The sequence below is a fragment of the Vombatus ursinus genome, unplaced genomic scaffold (assembly GCF_900497805.2).
Source record: "Vombatus ursinus unplaced genomic scaffold, bare-nosed wombat genome assembly UNPS02014789.1, whole genome shotgun sequence".
NCBI lineage: Eukaryota > Metazoa > Chordata > Mammalia > Diprotodontia > Vombatidae > Vombatus > Vombatus ursinus.
Genome location: NW_020954567.1, coordinates 13,574,902 through 13,600,968, shown reverse-complemented (window position 1 = coordinate 13,600,968; position 26,067 = coordinate 13,574,902). Strand labels below are relative to the sequence as shown.

The following is a 26,067-nucleotide window of genomic DNA, read 5'->3' as shown; positions in this document are numbered from 1 at the left end:
GGGTGAACTACAGATGAGGATCTATTTCATAGTGGGCCCCTGGAACTGAAACCATTTGTAATGCTTGCTGGCTTTCCAGGCCAGACAGAGAAGCCAGGACAGAGTACATAGAATCAGACAAGAACTGACCAGGTCAGTACCTTTCTTAATAGTGCTAACCTAGAGTTGAAGACAGACAAACCTATAGTCAGTTTTGCTGTAACTCATGTAACAAATTTTTTTCCAATGATATAGTATGGAATATTTTGAGCAAAACTTGAATTTTGAGTAAGCTTCTGCATGTTTTCTTTGTTGAGAAACAGCAAGAATGCAGAAAATTGTACCATTTCACAAAACTCACAAGCCGCAGCCCTTCAATGCCCACTTCTACAAGCAAACTTCAGGTCTCTGGCAAGGTAAAGCTCCATGTCTACAAATTGTCCATATTTATTGTCTACTTACAGTAAAGGCTGTGAGTGGAGAAGAATGAGTCTGCACCCTCCTGCCTCCAACCTCCTTCAACCATGGCCCCAGGCCAGAGTCCCAGAGTTGGGCCTGGCCAATACGTTCTAGGCAGCCTGAGCAGCAGCCCAAGGCCATAGATGGACAGTTTCTATTTACCAGAGAATTTATGTATTTCTTAACCATTTTACAGTTAACTGGGCTACTATTTTTATTAAGTTTCTCTTTTGTTACATGTCATTGATAAAGTTTGTAAGCCATTGTACCTCTAACCCATCTTCCTCATGAGCTCCGTGGTTTATATTATCTGATTTTATATAGTCTGATGTTTTGGGGGGATGTATATGCCATGTTATAGGAGAACGGACTCTGTCTAGTGATGCATATGTTTAACAACCATTTACATTCATATATACTTTTAACTCCTCAATAAAGTTTCTGGTAATTAATTCTCTTGGTATGTTTACTGAAAATATATGCTTAAAAAAGACTAGGAAAAGAAGCCTTTAGAAAGGATCTTGGTTGGGGAAAAGATAGCTAAAGTATTTAAGAAGACAGTTTACATTGTTACCAGGAGCCAGAATTCTTAACAGGCAAAATTTTTGCTTTTAAATACAGAGGTAGAATCTATAAATATGTTGCTCATTTCCTGGATGCTTAGGCCATTAAGGTTCTAATCTATTTCCTGAGTTGAAACTAGCTAATGGAAAAATATTTATAATAGTAATCATACAGCAAGACGGGTTTTTTGGCATCTACTGACCCCAAACATATTCATAGTCATATTTGACTTTGACAATTTATGTTGGGTTTTTTTTAAGGATTCATTTCATTTCTTATCATGTAGAGATTTTATAACACACAAATAAAAGGGGGACATTTTTGCTGGGCTTTGAATAGGGGCACCTTTCTGCAACATTCTTTAATCTAAAGAGACCTCAACACATGTGAAGAAGTTTCTGAAATAAGCGCTAATTGAACTCTCGCTTAAAAATTCATGAAAGTTTCAGATACTATACTAACTTAAGACCCAAACCACTGCTTTCACATGAAAATTTTATCTATGTGCCACAATAGTTAATTAAAACAGCACATGATAGCACCAATTTTACAATATTATCAGTAGGTACAACAGCCAGAAGAATAACTAAAAGGAAGACAATATGATAGTAGAGTTGAACATAACATGAACACAGCATAAAGTAGGACATTCTTTCTCTTGCATCAGACCCCAGTTCGGCACATTTCTATTTTACAATCAAATATGGATCATCTGCAAAAAAATTAATTTCATAGGAAAATTGACTTCTCCTTGCTCTTCTACATACCTTTGAATCACCTATTTTGCTGTAGTGTCTACCTTTCAGGGGTATTTTGAAGCTCAGATGAGATACAGGAATATAAAGTGCCTGGAAAACTTTAAAGTGATATATAAATGTCAGTTTTTATCGAATGCATGCACAAGGAGAATAAGCTCATTTTATTATGAATCTTGGTGAAACATAATTATGTAAATAGGTCTTTAAAACAACTCATAACTATTAAGAAAGCCAGAAGAACAAAAAAAGGGCTGTGAAAAATCAGAAGGAGATCTTGACCAATGTCTGGAGGTTGGAGGGTAGAAAAAAATATCTCACAGAAGAAGATAGGAAGAAGGACCACTGAATGCTTTAAGCCAAAAAGCATATTTGAAGTTCTTTCTAAAAAGAGGGGAGCTCAATGTTGTGAGGAAACAGCAGCTACTTATCCTATATGGTAGCAATGACAAACCCAAATAGAAACTGGTCTGCTAAACAGTACATATGGATCCCTGCAGGCCACATACTAACTTAGAAAACCATATCAACATTATCTATGTTCTACTAAGTTTTTATTTATTTTGTTAAGTCTTTCCCAGCTGTATTTTAATCTGGTTCCAGGGCACTCAGAGTTGGAGTATCGCCATGATACCTTTGCTCTAGGTAATGATGATGCAGCTCCACAGATGCTGTCAGATGGCAAAAATGAACTTCACTGATAGCACTGAAATTTGGTTATGATGGGGCTCATTACTGGAATATGGCTCTGGAAGGGCTGACTTTATTCAGAAAGCAAAGACTATAGGAAAGTAGTGGGGGTGGGACAGTATCGTATAAGAAGATATACATGAATCAGAGAGGGGGAACATTATGAAGTCCAAAAAAATAATGATAAAATCTTGAGAGGAAGTAACTATTCCATTTTAGATTTTATCCTGGAGAAGATGAGGAAAGCCAGGCCAGATATAGACTGGTTTAACATCCACCTTAGATTGGAGAAGAGCAATTTTCAAATTCACTCAACACACCCACACACAGGTAGGCTCCTACAGTACACTTGTACTTGAGGAAAATCACTTTGGCAGCATTTTGAGAAATAAACCAGAATAGGGAAAGACTTGAAGCCAGGGGACTGATTAGGAGATTGTTGCAATCACTTTGGTAAGAGATGATGAAGACTGGTGTTAAGGTGGTAGCTGTGTGAGTAAAGAGAGGGGGGGGTCAAATATAAAATAGGAGAGAGTGAAGAGATGGGATTACGGAGAGGAAAGGGTCCTCCATGTGTCCTAAGCACCTGCCAAACTAATATAACTCTCTAGTTGCCTAAAATGTCCTCATGTCTATGTGTCTTTGACAAATCATTCCTCTAGCTGGAATGCCCTCCTTCTATATCTGTCTACTAACTGAAATCCTGTTCTATCATTTACCCAATTCACATGCTACTTATTCCACGTAAGCTTCCCAGACCCCCATAGTCAGTAGTAGTCCCGCCTCCTATAAATCACACTGTAAGCTATCTTGTGAAATAATTATATATTACATATCGCATAACCACATCTTATTCCTCAGCTAGACTGATTAGCCCTTGAGGGCAAGATGCATGTCGATTAATCGACCAACAAACATTTATTAATTTCCTACTATGTGCTGGGCACTATGGACACAGATATGAAGAGTGAAACAATCCTTACTGGCAAGAAGCCTATATTCTCAAGATGAAGACAAGAAGTGTATATATAAGTATATGAGGAAAAAATGCAAATAAATCTATCTTTATATCATCCACAGATTGCAGGCATTCAGTGTATGTTGCGTTAAATATTCCTAAACACTGGAGTCCAAAGTGCTGAATTTTCCTTTATTGACTCAATGTGTACTGAGTGAATCATTCTACTATACTGAAATCTCTGTACCAAGGTGGCATTTTATTATATATCTACTTATATCAGCTACCCTGAGTAACAATTAACAAATCCCAGTTTACAAGGCATCATGTAGAGCTCCATATGCAAAAACACTGTAGGAATATGAATATTCACACTAAAGTCAGATTGTTTCATAGCAGAGAACAGAAATTCCAAATTGATTGAGAGAAACTATTGTGTCTGGGAAATAAATGCAAGCTCTCTTTATTCAATCCTAGACAGAACTGCCATTGGAACCACAGAGAGGCAGAAGTAAAATATCATCTTATTTTACCTTATCAAAAAGCACATAATTAGATAAATTAAATGAAGAAAAATCTTTCCACGTCATTCCATTCCACTGATACTTGGGAACTACTCTCGTGCCATTTTAAACACCAAGGCATATGTATACACTCTACAAATTAAATTTTTGTCTCAGTAATGGCATCCGAAATGACAAGACCGCTGCTCCATGAGAAATAAGAAAATATTTAGACAGGAATGTAACATGTCATTAAGACTGTCATCTGATGGGAGAAAATGTTGTGAGACTAATATAAAAAAATAAAAATCTGCTGACCCTCTCCACGATCACCCTGAGATTGCCATTTTGCAATTAGATAAAACGAAAAGGTAACCAATCTGAACTGTGCCTGTGAGAGATAAACTGAGACAGGAAGGAATTAAGGCCCCCAGCAGAACCTGGCCTGCCCTCGGCTCCCCCTCCCTGCTCACCCCTCTCTCGGCCTAGGAGCTGTTCTGGTTGCTGTTGCAGCCGCCACAGGATCTGGCCATCAGGGCCATGTTGTCCTCAGACAAACACACAGGTTTAAAAGGGTCATTTCCTTGAGAAACAAATATAAACAAAACAAAGCAACAGAAGTACAAAAACAGACACGTGAAAAATGAAGACAATTTCACAACAAAGCCAATCACTGCTCAGGACAGGTTTTTGAATCAAACAGTAAGAGAAACAAGAGACTCAGGATTTTAAGCACAAGGTGAATTTAAGTTTAAAAAGTCTCCAAGTGTCTTCAAGAGACTTCTTTCCGGAAAGTCTCCTTCTAGTCTGACTTCTAGGTCTCGGCCCTAAGCCTGCTTCTTGGGACTGACACTTCTTATCTACAGCTGGACCTGGCCTTGTTGGATCCAACCCTGGTGGTGGGCCCTGGGTTTTGGGTCATCTGGCACTGAGCCGGTAATCATCTCTTCACCCTCACACAAAGTCTCATCTCAGTGGCTCCAGGGCCTACAGAGTCCTGTACTCTGACTCGTTTTTTTCTGTTCTGTTTGGTTTCCTGGAAGCACAGTCATTAGCCAGTTGTTAAAGAAGTTCTCCATCATGACGAAGCTAGGCTTCCTCACTTACCGCTAGAAAGGACGAGCATTTCCACTTAGTCTCTTCAGTGGTTACATGGCCTGAATGGCAGCACAGCTACTCAGAACCTACCTGCGTAATACTAGTTCTCTCCAATAGCCAGAAGCCGACTTCCCTATCTTTCCTATTTCAGAAGCCCCTTTTTTTCATGGGGGTGGAGAAGGGAATACCAACAAAGTCTTATTTCCTATCTAAGGAACATCTCCACTTTTCACTTCTTTTATACAATAGTTCCAGCTAGTATAAAGTGAGCCCAACAAATGATCAAGCCTTGTCTGACCCAGCTTTGTGTGATTCCTCAGGTTCTGTGGACAAGTCATAACTCAGGGCTCCCCAGGGGAGTGACTTTACACAATCCTCGAATTGAAGTTTTACATGAAAAATACTTTAAATATATTCCGATTGGAGGGAGGGACATTTTGTTCTAGTTCCTTGTGTATGCATAGTAAGCATATCATAAAGGATTACTAAACAGAGAATGATTGTAAACTGAGTATTTAACAATAAATGGGACAGGTTAGTTTACTAAAGAACATCCCATCAGGTGTGATGGAGTGGACTTGGAAGACCTGAGTCCTAGCTCCAACTTGGTCATTTACTAGTCAGGTGACTAGGGACAAACTATTTAAGTTTTTTGGTTCTCAGTTCCTCATGCATAAAATAAGAGAGGTGGATTGCTAAGGCTTCTCCTGCCTCTAAAAACCTATAATTCTAGGATTCTAAGAAGAGTTTGAGAAATTAACAAGCACATCAGACTAGAATAGAGATAGAATTGGAAAAGCATGTGTTTTTTATCTCAATGAAGGCATGAATCTTACAATCACCAGGTTATTGCAGTACAACTCAGCCTGGCAAGTGAAGTGAGACAATGAGAAGACTGCTAGGGTGCCAGACATCTGTTTGCCTCAGCCTGTCCATATGCCTCTAAAAGCTGGAGAGCAAGGCTGTCTCCACAGGAATAGGAGCTGACCCCCTTAAAGCTCCTCTACTAGGTATGCAACCCACCTGCCAATGTGCACGCACAAAGCCTGAGCTTCAGATTGGTTCTTAGAGAACTGAGACCTAGAGAATCCCTGTAACAGGAAAAAGTCACATTCTCCATGGCACACGGCTCTTTGTCCAATGTATAAGCTCTGTATTTTTAGAATGAATAAACTACAAATACAGTTACCAAACGTGAGTCAAAATCTTCTGGAACAATCGTGAAAAATCCAAAATTACAAACACTGCCCTGGCCCACAGGCCCAATGAATTACAGTGTTTTATTTGTCTTACTGATGTGTTTACATTGAGATCCTCTACAAAAACTATTCCCCAAAGTAGTCTGAAGTCCTATCTATATAACAGCAATGCTTGATGATGAGAAAATAGTATGTACAGCATCTCTACCAATAAGCTCCACCTGCAGCTATGGAACAAGGGAATTGAAATACTTTTTAGAAATATTATATTGTTATAAGTTATTAACATTTATTAACACCTAAGATCCAATTCTACAAATCAACCAATTGATAAACATTAGCTAAACTTTTACAAGACAAGGTGCTAGGGGGCTGGAAACATAAAGAAAAAAAAACAGTTCTCGAAACACTTTTAAGTAGTTAATTCAATGGCTGCAAAGGTTGGTGTGGGGGAAAGGGTGGGGAAAAGCTGCCCTGTTCTAGCATGCTACCATCATCTCTTTCCCTGGAATTAATATTTGAGACTCAGGACATGTGATATTTGTTAGGGATGTAAGTAAAGAACCAAAGAAATTCAGAGATGGAAGAGACTTCTGATGTTAGTGCAATTCAGACTTTACAGAATCAGAGGATCATATAGAATCATGGATCTGCAGGAGAAAGGGACCCTACAGACCAACAAGTTATGCCCTACCACCCCACCCCACACACACACATACATCTTAGAGGTGAGGAAACCAAGGCAGAGACAGGAAATGACTTGCCCAACTGCACTGTTAATTCACAATGAGCTTACAATCCACTAAGATCCCCAGATCTTTTTCAAATTGTTACCTACCTATACTGAAGTAGGTTTTTTGAACCCCAGTACAAAACTTGACATTTAATTGCTACTGAATCACCTCACTGGATGTGACCCATTTTCTAGCCCTTCAAGATCTTTTCGAATCTCTTCTCTGCCATCCATGTGTTGGCTACAGCTTCTAACTTTGTGCAAATACAAGTTTACTAGAAATGGCTTCTATACTTTAAAAAAAAAACTTAAAACAATGTCAAACAAAACAGGGCCTGAGCCCAGAATGGTAGAGACCTTCTAATCTCATACCTAACAATTAATGACTGTTTTTTTAAATTCGCTGTTCAGCCAGTTCTGAAGCTACTTAAGTGTGCTGTCTAGCCCACACTGCCATCTTTTCCACAAGAATAGCATGAGAGACTTTGTCAAAAATGCTTTGGTAATGCTCCACAAGTCTGCGTTTTAGAACAGATTTTCCCCCCTCACCATCTTTGTATTTCAGTATGAATCTGGCTGCAAATATACATTAAACAGCAGGAAGGCAGAGTCAAAAGTTTAGGTCTACACAGAATCTTTTACTAGAAACTAAGGGGAAAGAGGAAGAGCTAAGGGGAGAGAATGCCATCCTAAATACATAGAAATTGCCCTTCAGGTTCCCTTACAAACCCAGGCATCCTAACTCCCCTTTGTTCCCCTCCAAATCCATTTATTTCCTCAAAGTAATCAATCACTGCGTTGAGCACAGAGAAAGTGCTTAATAAATGCTTACTGACCGAAAACAGCTACCAATATACCATGCACGTCACAAGTATGCAAAGCAAAACAAATACAAAAGTTTTGGGATAAAGGCATATGCATTACATTACATTTTGGGGAAAGCAATGCAAACAACTATTTGCATTAGGGGGTGTTGTCTCCTCTTTTACTGTGTTCTGAGCATTACTGTTCACTTGTAAATGTAGCCTTTGCAGCCTGTGAATGCTTTTTAGTCGTATACTTATTACCATGAATTCCACTATTGAAAAAAATGTGGTTGCCCTGTGGAATTTATTGCCACAGGGATTTGGCCTGTAGATCAATCTTCTTCATTATGGTCAGCAATTGGTACAGTAAATCATCAGCAAGTTCAGGTACACACAAAGCACTTTTTAAAACCACTTTTGGGATCAAATATAGTAAGTGTCCTTTAATAAACTCATGCTGAGGTATAACAGATTTTGATAATATAACTGACTGAAGTCTAACACTAGTGAATTTTTTTTAAATGCTTTTCAGTTTTGTGGGGAATGAGGCATGAGGAAGGGAAGGATAAATAACATAAAGGAAAATATATATTTAGAAAACATTTACTACCAATACTTTGAAATTAAAATCAGCTATACAGATTCAGAAGGCAGAAGGCAGAATTATGTCGTTAGCAGAAGTGGATTTGGGGCTTCAGAGAAATTTTAAGAAGCAACTAGTCCTGCCTCTGGATGCTCACTACTTGTGTGACCTTGGGTAAGTCACTTAACCTCCCTGGGCCTTGGTTTCCTCATCAGTAAAATGAGAGGGTTGGACCAGAAGGTCTCTGTTACCTCCTCCAGCTTTAGCTCTATAAGTCTATAGAACAAGGGATGGGGAAGGGGCAGAAGGATCACAGTGGGGCAATAACATATAGGAACAGAAAAGATGGAGCTAGGCAGTCATGTATTCATTCTGTTCACTGCAGCGATGTGTAAGGGATGGCTGGTAAATGTTAGAGCTGAGCCTGACATCTTCCACCTAGGGCCTCAGGGGAGCTTGCCTTGGATCACAGCACATAGCTAGCATGATCCAATTACCAACTATATCTGTGTGGGAAAGGATGTGTTTGGATTCACTTTCTGATTACTCATCTGGGTCACCTGGTGACATTAGCTGACTTCCTCTTGAGAGTAACAAGTGTCTGTTAAGCAAGTTCTGACTAGTGCAAGTTTCCCTAGAATTCATCAATAACTTGGTAATAATTCTATTACATAAAATACTGTTACTGTTATCTAGCTATTTTTATTTAAATAAGGATAAAGTCCTAGATTTCCCACCTTTTGTGTCCTGTTCACTTCTTTATCCCGTAATACTGAAAGAAAATACATTTCCAAAATCCTTTCCCCATACACATAAACAAAATTCTAGACTGATATAAAAGAAATAAAAGGTGCTAGGACTTACGTCTTATGAGATATCTCTTAATTTAATTTTTGTTTATTAGGAAAGGATAAAGTTTTATTTTCCTGGTGGATAATTCTCCTAATTCAAAGATCTACCATGTCACTCCCCTACTGAATACAGTCCAGTGGTCCCCTGTTCCCTTTAGGATATAATATAAATTCCTCTACTTGGAATTTAATAGAACCTGGCCCCAATCCACCCTTCTAAGGGTACTGTAAAATATTACTCCCCTTCCTACATTTTCCATTTTAGCCAAACGTGCCTTCTTGCTGTACCTCACATGCAACACTGGTTCCCATCTCCACACTTTTGCACTGGGCTGTCCCTGATGCCTGAAATAACTTTACCACATTCATTTCTTAAAAGCCCTTCTTTCCTTCAAGAGTCTTCAGGAAGCTTCTCCTGATCCCAATAGATCCTAGTCCTCTCCCTCCCCAAATTACTTTGAATTCATGTTATAGTCCAGACATATTTGCGTATGTACGTGTCGTCTCCCTCCATAAGGATGTGAACTCCTTGAGGGCAGGAACTATTTCACTTCTGTCTTTGTTTCCCCAGAACTCAGCACAGTGCTGAGCCCATAGCAGACCATTTAATAAATGACTGACGATTCTGTGATTTAAATATACAGCAAGCTCTTCTAGTAGCTGAGATCTTTTACTCATGGCACGCCATGACAGACAGATGAAAGTGAAGATAAACAACTCCTATCAGATTTCATTTTGAATAATACAAGTCATAAAAGGCTCTCCAGTTATACTTGCTAGGATGAAAATGGTAAAGGGAATAGTCTAAAGTTATTTTCAGAAAACGCAAATTACTTGGAGTCGAGGTTATTTTAGGAGGAAGCATGGTCACAGGGAAGAACACAGCATTTGGAATTGGGTTTGAATCTTGGCTATGCCGTTCACTACCTCAGTGACTTTGGGCAAGACACGTAACTTCCCTGGATCTCAGTTTCCTGATCCATAAAATGAGTGTTGAACTAGATGATCTTGAAGATTCTGTCTAGCTCTAAACCTTGATCCTATAATCCTAATGATAAAATTTCCCAATTGAACAATTAGGTAGACACATTTCGAAAATTGTTCTTATTCAATTAAATTCCACAAACATTTATTATTCATCTACTTATTAAGACGAAAAATGACAGTGTCTGCCCTCAAGAAGGGCATACACTACTGAGGGAGGGAAAATAACAGGTACAGAAATAAGTATAGTACGGGGTAGAGTGAAGGAGGGACCAAGTTCTCTCGATAAATTTGAAAGGTAAAACACTTTGTTGTTGTTGTTGGGCGGCGAGGGGAAGAGGCAGGGGAAGATTTCATGGAGAACATGGCACTAGAGCTGAGCTTGAAAGAAGAACAGGATTTCAACAGGGAAAAACCGAGAGCAAGTTCTTCATTCATGCATGAGGGCTGCCCTGGGCAAATGCACAGTGGTGGGAGAATACAATGCATGATCTAGAAACAGCCAATAACCCTGTCTTGTTGAAGCTCAGTGTATGAAGGGGAGTAAAATATTTTAAAATAGCTAGAGAAGTAGCTTAGAACCAAACTGTGAAAGTTCTTGAATGCTAGGTTAAAGAATGTTTACATTATTCTATAGGTAACGGGGAGCTATTGAAGATTTTTGAGAAGAGGAATGTTATGATCAGATGTAAACATTAGGATTTAGAGCCATAAAAGATGTTACACATGATCGAGCCCGACTCACCTTATTTTATGCATAGGAAGACATAGGCCAGGTGCCCAAGGTCATACTACCAGTGATAAAAAACACAAGGTTGAGTACTAACCCTATCCCTAACTCCAAGCCTTATTCTCTTTGCAAAATGCCAGGCACCATCTGAGGCAGCTTCCTAAAGGCTTATGAGCACAGGACTGGACAGGGGAGGAGATGGAGGAAGACGGACTGGAGGTAGAGATGAGGCCACTGCACTAGAGAAAACAATAGGGTAAGGGGCCTGAACTAGGGCTGTGGCAGAGAGGGTAAAGAAAAAGTGCAAAGATGCTTGAGGGTTTGGCTCTGGCTTATTGGGAGGATGGGTAATCAAATAACAAGAACAGGGAAGCTTGAAGGAGATGCAGGTTTAGGGGGGAAAGATGAGATTTAGTTTGGGATATTTTGAGTTTGTGGCAGCCAGGATATTCAGGTGGAGATGCTAATAGGTTCTTGGCCTAATGACTGATGATCAATGATTAATTAATTTAATCAATCTGCCCTCCCTGTCCATGTGCTTCCTTCCTACTCAAAACTAATTAGAAGATGGGGATTGTTTGTGCCATTTTGATTAAAGAGCCCAAATTGTTAGGAATTCCACAGAACTGAAAGTTACCATGAGCTCCTAAAACAAACAAAATTGGAAACCCAGAAATACAAGGCAGACTATCCCTTAGTTGATTTGTTCCTTTTTTCCTCTTGAATTTCCTTTTTGGGGGGGGGGCAGGGAAGGGAATATTGGCTTGATGACCTTTAGACCACACTGCAACAAACATTCTCAATTCAGAGCCTACATTCTACATCAGTGACCATGACAGCTGACTGATACATTTCCATCATGCATAGAATATTCAGCTGAATCAGATGATTTCCACTAAAGTTTATTGAAAACAACACATAAGCAACTTAAATATTCTATTGTCTTGGCATGACATTAATGCTAGTTCTTTGGCCTGGTTTAAATCTATGAGAAAGTATGAGAAATTGGGCATCGAGGGTGATTTTATAGGTTAGGAGTGTCAAACACCCAGGTCACAAGTGGCCCACAAAAGGAATGCCAATATACAACTCGATTTCAACTTCCTGGGAATTTTGTTGTGGTTGTCATTGTTGTTCAGTCATTTTCCAGTTGTGTCTGACTCTCTGTGACCTCATTTGGGGTTTTCTTGGCAAAGACAGCGGGGTGGTTTGACATTTCCTTCTGCAGTTCATTTTACAGATGAGGAAACTGAGACAAACTAGGTCAAGTGACTTGCCCAGGGACACACAGCTGGTAAATGTCTGAGGCCAGATTTGAACTCAGGAAGATGAGTCTTCCTAACTCCAGGCCAGGCACTTTATCCATTGTGCAACCTAGCTGCCCTCTTGGAAACTTAGGAGGCTAATAATTGGTATTAGCATCATTTTGAGCAGTATCCCTGCTTCTTATGTCATTCCCATGCTATCTAGTATAATAATATCAACAAGTAAGTGGTATCAGAGATAGATTTCACTTTAATTTTATCACAGCCATTTTCACTTTGGAAAATGGACACTCTACTAAGCTAAAAAAAATTTAAATGATAGAAGGATGATCATACAATAATATAATCATAATGATAGAGCTTCCAGGTCATATAATTAATCCCCTTGCCTCTGAGCAAATTAGTCTATAAACTAAGATAGATGATGTCTCATCTATTCTTAAAGCTTTCCAGGGACGGAAATTTCTCTTGATAACTTGCTTTGGTGTTTAATTACTCTGATGGTTCAGGAGATATGGGACTAAACTCCTCGAAATCAGAATGTAAATCAACAAGTTTGGCTGAGCTTTTTTCCTCTCCCTGGATTACCATCCAATTCATCTCACGAGGGATACTCTTATAGTTTGCTTTATGAGGTCACTCCCAGGAGAGACTGTAAAGCCCCAAATCCTCTCTCTTCTACATTGGCCAGATACTGCTGAGGCTGACCTCACCCAGAGCATTATTAGCCCACATATTTCTTCAAAACAGAAATAAATTATTCCATTTAGGAGGAGGAAAGAGAAATGAATTAAGAAAACAAAGCAGGTCCCATCAGCTTCTGTAGGGTGCAAGAAGCAGGAGAATGAAGTTTCATAGAAAATATGAGAGGAATGGATGTGGAAGAGGAGAAGGTCAAGGAGATTTAGGAACTAGAAAAAGCCACTGGATGTAGCCGCTGGTAAACCTTGGGGAGAGGGGTGGTGGAATACAAGCAAGATCACAGAATCAGAAACCGAGAAGAGAAGGGATCTCATCAATCATCTAGTAAGGGGATCTCCAAACTCTTCTGATCATATATCATTATCAGAAAAAATAAACAACAAAACCCCCACCACCAACAACTACAAAAGCAAGACTGAGCATGCACTCTAATATGTTTATTTCTGTTAATATGTTTGTAAATTGGTTGATCAAATGGTTGCTATGAATAGCCCACTGGCCTCGGAGAAAGGAAGTCTTCCGTTTAAATTTAGCCACATTTATTAGCTATGTGACTCTGGGCAAGAATGACTGGTGGTCAAGTTTGTTTGTTTCTTTTGCCAAATTTATGAAATAATTCATTATAAATGCCATCATTATGGATACAGTTTTCTGAGTTTTACAAGCATATATTATTAAAACTAAAGAACAGTACAGAGTATTAAGTACACATGTAAAGGACACTAAATAAAAAGAATTGCCTGGTGGGGGGAAGAAACCTCTTTGTGCCTCAGTTTCTTCATCTGTAAGATGATGGGGTTGGACTGGATAGCCTCTAAAGTTCCTTCTACCTCTACATCTAATCTATGGTCCCTTGTGATCAGGCCCTCAGGGTCCAGGGACATCTACTTTGGAGACCACTGACCTAGTCCATCTCAAGGTTCTAAGAAACTAAGAAGTGAGTAGAGATAAGGAAGTGGGGGAAGCATGACAAGACATTCCAGCAAAGTGGCATTTAAAGAAAGGAAAGGGAAAGTTGAAGTTTCCCTGTTTATCAGCTTCTCCTGTGCTGTCTGCACACTTGCCCATGAGTCTTCCTTACTTCATAAACTCTCACTTGATTCTACCCTGTACCTCTCCTTCCCTTTCAGGCTAAACTTGAAAAAGTCATATATGCTCAGTGCCATTAGATCCTTTTCTCACATTTTCTTCTAAACTCTCTGAAATCTGGCTTCTGGCATTATGGATCATTCATTAATTTATGAAATTATGAAATGGGCAGGCATACTAGGCTCTTTGGGAGTTTACGAGAAAAGGCCACCATGGCGGTGGGAAGTAAGGCTGCAATCACACTTTAATAACCACAGAGAGTGGGGGGCAAACAGATACAAAGAGTACAGAGACGAAGGGTGAAAAGAATGCAGAGGCAGACAGTACACGGTAAGATGGAATGGAGAAGGGAGGCAGCATGAGGAAGAGGACGGGAAGAGGCAAAGGCACACAGCACCGCTCATGTTACCATAGATTAGGGTTGTGAGCACTTGGCAGCATGGACCCTGTTGAAACGGAAGATGGCGGGGCAGGGGTGAGCAGGAGTTTGAGGTCTTGTTTTTATAGGGTTTTAGGGGAACAGACTCTTATCTGCGCCATCGTGGGGTAAGTTCATTAACATATCCACATCATCTCAAAATTATTTGGGGTTCTACTGGTGTTACTGTGGACGTCTGGAACTTATCTGACATTTAGCAATCCTAAGACCAAAGGACCCTAACAGCAAGGCCTAGATGGCTTCCCCTGATTTAGCACATATTACCAGGATATGATTTTTGGTTAATATGTGATACAGTTTGCAAATTATGCTCCTTTGAGCTTTGGGTTGGCCTGTATGTGACTTCCACGTTCCCCTTTGCAATCTTACTTCCTGCTAGTGCTACTTTATACGGGCTACTTATAAACTGGGGTGGTCAGGGGGACCAGAACAAGATACAATTTTAACCCAAACTACCCCCCGGTCCCCTGACCACCAGCATACTCTACCACGTCTACCGATTCATTCAATTGAAACTGAAATTGAAATTGGCCTCTCCAAAGTTACCAGTGATTGCTTAACTGCCCAATCCAACAGCCTGTTCTAGTCTGGATCATTCTAGATGTCTCTGCAGTATTTGACACCAATGATTACCTACTCCTTCTGGATATTCTTGCCTTTCTATGCTTTCTGCATCAACCTTGATCCAAGCCAACCACTGTCTTTGCCCAGGGAACTCTGTGTCAGATTTGATCATTCTAGATCATCCGCCTCTGGCCTTTTTGCTCCAGAGGGTTTTCCAGCTCTCTGGAGGCTTTTCCCAGAACTGACCCACCTTCAGCAGCTAGTTCCTGTCTCCTATCAAGACTCTCCCAGGCCATACCTTTGACTGATCCTTCCTGCTGGGAGATGGGCCTCCTGGTTCTCACCAGATACAACTTGTTACCAAACTGGACCTCCAAAGAAGGCCTTTAATAGGCTAATTACTTGCTTCCCTCGATGGATCTCTCTCTAGCCACTGATACTCTCTTTGGATTCATTCCTCAATGGTTAGCATACTCCCACTCCCTTATTCTTTCCCCATTCCAGCAATTTTAAACACTGGGCCATAAAAGTACAAACCTTGCTCCACCTCCCCAACTTCTGCACCCTCATTCCTGTCTTCCTGAACTGCCCATTCCAAATTCCCACTCTAGACCTACCTACCCCTTCCCCTGGGCTCTCTGGAATGGCTGTTCAATAGGTGACAAACTTACTTTCAACTCTGACATTTTACTTTCTCTATCTTCTGTCACCCACTAAGACCTGGCTCACTCCTGATCACTCTTTGCACACTCTATCTCACTCTATCTACCCTTGCCAATACCGCCGCAGTGCTACTCATAGCCCTGGAATCACTGGTTGCAGGGCTGTGGGGAGAGCTGGAATATTCCCTGCTTCCCATGCCACCTCCGGATTCTTCCTGTAATATCATCACTCAGCAGCCTCTCTTCCACGGGGTTCACACTACTCAAATTCATCACTCCAGGGAGACCGTGGCAGCTGTTATCTACCAACTCCCACGACACTCTCCTTCCTTCCTTCCCCAATGAGTTCAGTGGCTGACTCACCATCTTTCTTCCTCCATTCCTGTCTCCATACTTAAACATACACATAGATACTCCCTCAAATACATGAGCTTCCAATGTTTCAATCTATTCCATTCCTATGATCTACTCCTATGTTCTACCTCAGCTACACACAGAAATGACCATACCCTGGATTTTGTCACCACCACCAAGTGTTCTACTTCCATGAGGGCTCCCTTTCTTTTTATCCTTCATACTATGTCAAACTGGTGACCCCACAGCTCTAACTGGTTCAGTTATTATCTCTACACAGACGATTCCCAGATAAATACATCTCCAGCCTCTCTCCTGAGTCACAGACCTGCATCACCAACTGCCTTTTGAAAATCTTAAACTGGATATCCTATAGGTATGTCAAACTCAAAATATCCAAAACAGATATCATTATCTTCCTCCTGAAACCATTCAACCCTTCTGAATTTCCCTATTACTGTAGAGGGCACCACCATCCTCCCAGGCATTCAAACCAAAACCTTGGTGTCATCTTTGATACCTCAGGCTTACTAATTCCATATATCCAATCTGCCAAGTTGATTTTTTTTTTAATTTTTCAAAAAAAACTTTTAGGCAACTGGGGTTAAGTGACTTACCCAGGGTCACACAGCTAGTACGTGTCAAGTGTTTGGTCTGAGGCCGTATTTGAACTCAGGTTCTCCTGACTTCAGGGCTGGTGCTCTTTCCACTGTGCCACCTAGCTGCCTCTAAGTTGATTTTTTTAAAGTAGAGTTCTGACCATGTCACTCTTTTTGTTCAATGAATTCCAATGGTTCTATATTGCATCTAGGATCAAATAAAAACTCCATTATGCATCTAAAGTTCTTTATGACCTTTGCCCTTCTGCTTTTTCCAGATTTCTGAAATCTAACTCCCCCTCCTATTAATGAACTCTATGAGCTAGCTATAGTAAGCCTACTTGCAGTTCCCAGAACATGACATTCCATCTCCCATCCATCTCCGTACCTTGCGAGTCTCTATTCCCCATTTCTGGAATTCTTTGGCCCCAGCCCATCACTACCACCTCTTGGTTTCCATGGCTTTCTTCAAGACTCAGCTCAAAGGAGGCCACCAGCTGATGCTTCCTTTTTCAGATCACCTCCCATCTATATGAACATATTTTTATGGACCTGGTTATTTATATGTTGTCTCCATTGTTAGAGTGCATGCTGTTGGAGAGTAGGGTCTAGTTTTGTTTTGGGAGGGGTATTCCTCTGTAGCCCCAGAGCTCACTTTAGTGCCTAGCACATACTAGAGTACATACTCTTCAGTACATACTAAAGTAAATGTTTAAGAAATGCTTGTCAATTGACTGACTGAAAAAGAATCTGGGTAAGTAACAGTTATTACTTTCTGTTGTTTTTATGTTAAGGTTTGGGAAACCTGAGGGTGTGTGTGGTATGACACTTACTAGTTATGTGCTGAAATGGTCCAAGAGCAGAATGAATCCAAAGGCAGTGATAACTATCTAAATTAAATAGGGTTTCACTTTGCACCTGTGGCTTTGATATTTTTCCCTCCCAAATATAAAGGGAATTCTATTGTGGGATCAATTTTCATACAAATTTATCTCCTTCAGTTTTATATGGTGGATTGTGTTCATATAGAGTGGGGCACCACTTTTTCAAACTGGATATGATCTTTCAGACGGAACCAGTAAGAACTGAGAATGGTAGAAAAAAGCAATCCCCAAAGGCATCCCTAGCTCCAGATAAGGAGATTAGGTCTAGGAGTAAGAAATTAATTTCCAAGGCAGGGTGACACTGAAGGATCACAATCCAGGAGGCTAGGGTGACAAGCCTCACTGGGGGGGTAGCATGACAAGTTAGGATAAGTCTAGGAATATGGTGGCTAGTAAAGCAAGCAACAAGGATTTGAGAAGAGACATTTGAGGTCAAGTGAAAATGGTTCATAAGCAAGCCCAAGGTGTTACAAGAAAGCTAAATATAAGCTTCAGTATGAGGTTGATCCTTGTTTAAAAAAAAAAAAAACTTTCTCACATGAGAAATATGCCAGGAATAAAATAATCAATATCTAGTCTACCCATTTACCACATTCCTAATAGAATAAACTTAAAAAGGCTGAAGTAGGTATAATGACACCCTAAGACAGTAGAAGATACTCATATTCAGAGTTGATTAGGAAAGTCTATTAAAGTTGAAGTGCACACCCAGGGAAGATGCCTGGTGCCCAGTTTTCTGAATAACTGCACAGAGCTGATGAAGTCTGGAAAGGCCAAGTGCCTGCCCTATTCATCTATACAACAGAGCTTTCACTTTTCTCGTTAGGAAAGGGAGACATTTCTGGTGTCTCTGCTCAAAAAGAAGCCACGGTTCTCCAAAAGTCTCGAGAATTAATGAATGCTGGCCGAGGCTTAGAAGAAGGAGGCAATACAAATGTCCATAAGTTCGGACCCACAGATCTGCTCTTTGCTCACTTTGGCAACCGGCTAACAGTGGAACCTCCATGTTCTCCCAGTCTATGACTTCATAAACATTTCCATTCTAAAAGATTATGAACCTTAGAAATAAAGGCTCCCAAATGCAATTACAACCTTAAATAGCAACAATTTTTATTTATGGGAAAATAACACAACATGTGGCTCCTCAAAAACAGATCTTTTAAGTTTTGAAAGGCAAGGACCAATTTGAGAGCCATAGACTCAAACAAAAGCTTTTGTGTGACCTCACTGCTAATTCCAAGGAAGCTTGTTTGGGAGAATACAGTCTTGTTTTCACACATTAACAATAACCAGCAATAAACGGCAACTAGCAAAAAGAAATTAATAGTAAAATAAATTGCCTTTTAGTCAAAATGTTCTCCATTAAGTCACTGACAAATGAATACACCATCATGTTTACAAATATAGACACAAAGAGCCATGTTAGGAGGAATTATTACATTTCCAGATAATTTTTACTAAAAACATGATTTGTGTAGAGGCAAGACCAAACCATGCTGATCCATCCTCAGAAAGGCTTCTTATCTAGTAATTGTAAAGTAAGAAACAGTGGGGTACAGTGGAAGGAGGGCCTCGGAGTCAACAAGATGTGGGTCAAATACTTGTTCTATGATCATGGGCAAATAACCTTACTACAGAGCCTTGAGAAAGTCCCCAAGACCATAATTAGAGAAAAGTTCCCAATTTCAATTGATGGAGAGAGTTTCCAAAATAGGATTCTCCTGTATCAATACGACATAATACATAATAATAAAATATACAATATAATCAATGCAATATCAATACTGGTCCAGATGAGGATAAACTGTCCTGTGGACAATGAGAGAAACTAGGCAGCAACAACAGGGCTTGGTAAGACGCTCCCTGCGAATCCGTCTTCAGAGCAGGGCGAGGAATAAGAATGAGAGGAGCGCAGCACCAGGCCATGCTGCCTTTTGCCACCCTGCTCCCTCTCCATTCCCACTACCTCCTCCACCATCTTAAAGTTTTCCTTGGATAATTCAAGGTTATCTTTCAACCATTTTATCTTCTTCATCATCAGGCTAAAGTGATTTTTGGCAAAGTGATAAGGCAACAACATGTTAATAACCTCTCCTTAGCTTCACCCTGACCCTGGTCAAGAGTCTGTTGTTACTATGTGTTAAGCTATGGTGCAAACATCCAGACGCTCTTCTCAGATATAACTTCTTCCCAATATTATGTGGTATAGTGGAAAGAATATTGGCTCTGGAGTCAGAGGGCCGAGGTTCAAGTCCCATCACCGTTGTTTATTCCCCATGTGACCCTGAGCAAGTTATAACCTCCCTGACCTCTTTCCTCATTTATAAAACTTGGGTGATGGGTTAGATGGCCTCTGAGACGCTTTTCAGTTCTGGATCCAGGATCCCATAAACTGGCTATTCACTCCTTAAACTGGATCTCTTCTAAAGCTCCATCTTTCAATCAGCAGCAGTAATGAAAACAATGCATGTGTCTGTAAGATCTTCAATTTCTTGCCGAGAACTTGCTAACAATGCTTCCTGGGTTCCTGCACATTTGTCCCTGCATAAAGCACCAGGGGTAAGTACTGGTCTGTGTTCTGACAAGCCTTGGGAAACCCTCTATTATACCTTATGTGCACACTCCAGGAAGGCAGCAGATCTCTACTGCTCATGTCAGGTCAACAAATGGCTAGCCTTCTGAAGGGAATCAGAGACGCCCCAATTCCACCCCTAACCCACCCCGTTCCTCTTCTTCCTCTGACCTGTACTGTGCATTTTTTCCTCCTGGTGACATACCTGTGGATCCACATTCTTTATTCCTTGGAACACAAAAAGTTGCCTGTTGCCTCCTCTTCACAGCTACAAATATTCAATGACTTTTCTTCCCTTCCTCCTTGGTTACATGTTCCACCTTCTAAATTCCTGATAAAATTAGAATTTTCCTCTGCCTCTTTACAAATGCCTTCTGTTATCACTAACCAATCTTTCAAGCATGAGATCTTTAGTTGGAAATATTTTGTTTTCATACATTAATTACAGATTTTTCAAAATTTATTTTGCTCAGAGATGAGTTTACCAGGAGAAGAAAACATATTAGGTTTAATATTTGACAAGTTGCTATGTTGCAAAAGTTACTGAAAGACTATGCTGAGCTGTATATTTTATCAACTTTTAATTGCTGTTATCACTGATGTGGCCTCTACCCAAGAGAAATCAACCCTCTGTAATGGTTGCCCCTTAAATTTCAGATTTCTATTTTGGAGAATGCCTATGTGGGACTTCATTAAACATAAAAAAGAATCTAAAATATTGGAGACAATACTTTCTAATTATTAAATACTCTTCCTTTAAATCATCTTTTCAAATTTCCACATAACTTCAAATAAAGGACTACAATTAAATTTAAAAGAGAAATTAAAATAATCTGTCATTCACATAACTAGCCTATAATAGACGGGAAAAAGCACAGTTCAACAGCATAAAAATAAACATGCATACAGTGAGACAATGGAGCTAATCAACAATTAAAGATAGGCTTATTTGCATTCACAGACACTTATAAAAATAAGGGCTTTTGTTATAAACAGTAACTTTGGAATCTTGACAAGTTTGAGCCTGTCCTCTTTATTAGGACAGTTTTAAGAGATGGACAATGAGTAGGAAAGACAAAGGACATTAATTTTATTAATACAGAAAAGTCTTGGGTGAGGAAAGTCCTGGTGTTGACTCTAAATCAACACCTTTTCTGCAACTTTTAAGAAGTTGCCTTGAGTTCTGAGAGGTTAGTGACTTGCACAGGGTTACAAAACCAGTATATGTTAGAGGCAAGATCTGAACCCAAGTCTTCCTTCTGACTTTTGTTATGACAGAAGAAATCATTTTAATAAAAAAACTAACTTTTTGAGCAAGTCACTTGAGCAAGCCTCTGAGTGGTAGTTTTACAATTTCTAATATGAGAGAGTCAAATCAGGTGATCTCTAAGGTCACTTTTATGGAAATCCTGAAATTAATCTTAGGAGTTTGGCAATCAAAATATTTGCCTACTTGTAAGTATGACATCATCTTTATTTTGCACCTCTAATAATAATAGTTGATGTTTCTATATCCCTTTAAGTTTTGCAATGTGAACCCAGTTCACTCTCACAAAAACACTAAGAGAGAGGTTCTGGAGTTATGACTATCCTTATTTTACTGATGAGGAAACTGAAACTGGCAGAAAGTATGTAACTTAACCAACATCAGAGCCAGGACAAGAACTCAGTTCTTCTGATTCTCTCTGACCATGGTTCTTTCCACTATACCAGGCTGCCTGTCTATTCTAAATCCCCTTTAGTTAATTAATTTATTTTTAGTTTTCAACATTCACTTCCATAAGATTTTGAGTTCCAAATTTTTTCCCCATGTCTCCCCTTCCTCCCCCAAGATGGCGCATTCTAAATACCCCTTCCCCCAATTTGCCCTCCCTTCTATTACCTCCTCCTACCTTCTCTTATCCCCTTCTATTTTCCTGTAGGGCAGGATAGATTTCTATACCCCACTGCCTGTACATCTTATTTCTCAGTTGCATATAAAAACAATTTTTAACATTTGTTTTTAAAACTTTGGGTTCCAAATTCTCTCCCTTCCTCCCTCCCCACTCACCCTCATTGAGAAGTAAATCCCTTTCTTATAAAGCAATCATCATCTCTTTGAAATAACTGGCATATAGCACTGTATGGGTGATTTCTGACTCTCATCCTTACCTACATACATGTTTCATTATTAACTGCAGCGCTTCTGCCTTTGATGTCTTCTTCACGTTGCAGGAGCCAGACCTCACATAATAACAGAAAATGTGAGGAGGCTCCACTCAGTCCCTGGGGAGGGTATGCCCCTCACATTTTCCCTCCCTAAATTTCCCCGTCTGATCAATTTTTTTGTGAATATTACATGTAAAAAGAAGATATAACCTGTGGGAAATACTCCAAATATCTTAGGGAAAAGTATAACCATAAAAATCATATTTATGATTGGTTATAATTTAATGAATTACCCAGCCTTCATATAACACTTCTACCTTGGGCATTCTCTTTTCAAACCATATTTTAGGTGTGCTCAAAAACATTAACTTTTTCTGCTTCTTGTGAATTCTATTTTCCTCACTTGGCATCACTGGCTACCTGTGCTCCCTATAAAGACTCATCCGTTCTACTGTGAAAAAGCAGTCCCCTGCAGTTCTGGCAATCTTGGATACATCTTTCTGGTTTTTTTAGTCTTTTTAATCCTCTATCGCTTGGAGGAAAATTTTCTTTGAAAATATGCCTTTTAAAAATTCTTACCAGTAGCCCTTTATTTTCCCACCGTTTCACTTTTGAGATAAATGCTTTAATTTGTCCCACAGGATATCCTTGATTATTCCCACAGAACTGAAACTACAGATGACCCAAAAAGCAACTGAGAGGCATAAGGTAGGTGTACACAGGTTGAAGTATTTTGCTAATGATAATTTGTGTGCAAAATGTAGTATAGAAGATGTTACCTAGAAAATGTATAATCAAAAAAGGGAAGTGAGTCTGGTCTGTAGAATGAATGAGTAGATAAGTGACAGACAACACAGGTGCTGCAGTGGTACCCAGAGAAGGTCAAAAGACCTCCAGGAAGACTGCTAGCCTTTAGACAATTGATGGGATGATCTGAACTAGAAGTTCACAGGCTAAGATGATGACGATATCAGTATTACCAAAGACTTAAAAGTAAAAAGTGGTCAACTGAAATGGGCAATAAATTAATTGTTAGAAACAAAGGACATTTCTTTATTTTGAGAGTAAGTTAAGTAACTGACAAGAAAAAACAGCAATCAAAATATTATGGTTCATGTGAGACACCACTGCACATATACAGAGAGATCCAAAAGTCCTACAGTCCTGACTTTCTAAGATTTCTGGGACATCCTTTATGTGTGTGAATACATCCATCCATCCATTCATCCATCCATCAATGTGCATATGTTTACATACATATACACATACACACACCCTAGGAGTGTATGTGTTCACGTATGCATGTTTACATACGATGTCAAACCTTATCAAGTCTGTGTAAAGTTGGGTGGGAAAATGAGTCAGATACTCTCCAAGGTCCCTTTAAGGACTAACATTGTATGATCCACTATTAAAAACATCTCATGGAACGTCTAACAGGTAAATGGAGAACTCTGTCTAGTGACAGTTCAGGCACATCTTATGTGGAGGCAGAGGGATATGGCATGGTGAGAACTTGATGTCCCATTATTTTAAAGTTCAAGGCATGAACATCACTGTCTAGAGGAATTCATTCTCATCCTCATTGTCACTTAATACTCCAGATACCTAGATAAATAAATATATGAAACCCATTCTAGGCCAGGTTTAAAATATTAGTGTGTGTGTATGTTTTTAAATGTAATCAGATTTCCCCGATCAATGTGCTTGCAATAATTTCAATGCACATGGGATGGATGGAGGCAGAGATTGGATGATTAGGTGTTCAAACCTTTTTAGATCTTCACAGAGTGTGAAGAACTGCATAGGCATGCTCTTCTTTGTTGCCCTGAACACCGTTAAGCCAGATGGTGAAAGCGAAATATCAAGTGTGCTTGCTATGGAAACCACCATCACAGCAGCCCACTCAAGGCCCTAAGGCCCTAACCGATTGGGCAAGTCTTTGATTTCCTGTTGTAACTAGCTGGACCTGCCATCCATCACAAAAAGCTACCACATAGCTACCAACCTGAGAGAAATCTCTTTACAAACCTAAGTGTTTTTATGAGATATATATATATATATACTTTATATATATATATACTTTTTATATATATTTATATATATACTTTTTTTAGAGTGAAGTATATCTATATATCTATATATAGATATATAGATATACTTCACTCTAAAAAAAAAAAGTATATCCTACTATGATAAAGCAAACCATCAGAAAACCAAGGCAAAATGTAACATGTTTTTCTTCATCAATCTAGTCAAAATCCAGCAACTCACAAAGGAACAACATAATATCTCTTTTCATATTCTCTTACCATTTTTCCACTTCCACCTTTATTCAGTAAATAGATACGAACTGTGAAGGTCAGGAAATGAAACTGAGGCATCTTACCTTAATGTTACATGCTTGTTCCATCAACCTCCGGGCATTTTCTTCTGCCCTGTACCTCTTTGGAAGCTGGACTCTGAAAAACTTTAAAGCACCTTCGAAGTCAGCCTGCAGAAGGTCTTCCTTGGATGTCTGTAAGATAATTACAAAGGAAATCATGATTTTATTTTGTCTATATTCATGATAACAATTATAAAGATGGTATCTTTTCCTGAACAGTCAATGTTGCAAAGTTTCTAAACCCATTCTTTATGTGGGAAAATACACCTATCTTCTCTGCCATAAGCTAAAATTGACTGTACAAACCCAGAAATCCCATTCAAAGAAGCGATATGAGAAGGTTCTAACAAATTAACATGCTTGTCCTATAACAGATGAAAGTTTGGAAAGTTCATCCTCCAAAAGCTTACCCAGACACAGGCTCTGAGTAATGAAAAAGCCTTGGGAAGAGGACTTTGGTATTTTAAGGCTAATCTGTAATTCTGGGCTTTTGTTTTTCTTTTCAGGATGTTTTTTTGAAGATGTGGGATGACACAACCAGGGTGATCCCAGGCCTTCAGGAAGGCCTTCATAAGAAGTTTAACAAATTAAAAAATTAAAAAATTGGCAAAACACAGGTTGAGGAGATTCAGAAAGCTACCCAATACCTTGTAATCTTCACTGAGAACACTAGGAAAATGACTGTGGAAGTAAACCAATGTGGAAGTAAACCTTACTGCTAAGTTAATTACAGAAAATTTACATCTAGAGAAAAAACATGCTTATATGTTTCAATATTGAAAATGTTTCTTCAAGACAACACATAAATACTTTTCATTTCAAATGGTGCGAATATAAATTAAGGTTCAGAAGGAAGATATATAAAGTCAAAATAAAACGGTCTTCAAAGTAGTCAATGACTAACTTAATAAAGAGAAAGAATGAGTAAAGAAATAAAAAAAAATCAAAACCATGGAGACTGGGAACTACATGTTATGTTAAAGACATAAGACTACATGTTATGTTAAAATTTTGTGTCATTCAAATTCCATTATAAACACATGTAAAATTTGCTAACCTGTTTGAGAGAATATTAAAAAAAAAAAAAAGGCCAACAGGTTCCTGCTTTCGGCAGGGCAAGACTGGTGTCCAGCAGCCCTGCTCCTACTACTCTTCCTGTGGTGAAGTCCTCTGGATTCGTGACCCTCCCCAACCTCCATTTCAATTTACAGTAACATTAAACTGAAACAAATAAAAATTCAATTGCTATTAATATTGGGCAAGATCTCCTAAGCAACCAACTCAAGTCCCTACTCCTGTAATCAGAGAACAGAGCTAATAATGGTGGTGGTCATAGAAAATTAAGCTTAAACCGCTATTTGATCTTGTATCATTCTCTGCAGCAACTTACTTGTGGCAGGACACAGAGGTGGTTGGGAGAATTTTAGTACTGTCTTGCGTGTCACCTCTGCAACATATTTCATTTGGATTGCTGGGGTAATCACTGGATGTATATCAGATTGATTGAACTT

General features: G+C 39.3%; 1 protein-coding gene across 1 annotated transcript in view; it reads right to left on the bottom strand.

Annotated features, from left to right (window-relative positions):
* The window catches only part of RABGAP1L (RAB GTPase activating protein 1 like), a 648,400-nt gene that overhangs the window by 115,925 nt on the left and 506,408 nt on the right, over window positions 1-26,067 (bottom strand). The window contains exon 19 of the mRNA XM_027868366.1: window positions 24,560-24,688. Within this exon, the coding sequence (XP_027724167.1) occupies window positions 24,560-24,688 (129 nt within the window). The remainder of the gene's footprint in view (window positions 1-24,559; window positions 24,689-26,067) is intronic.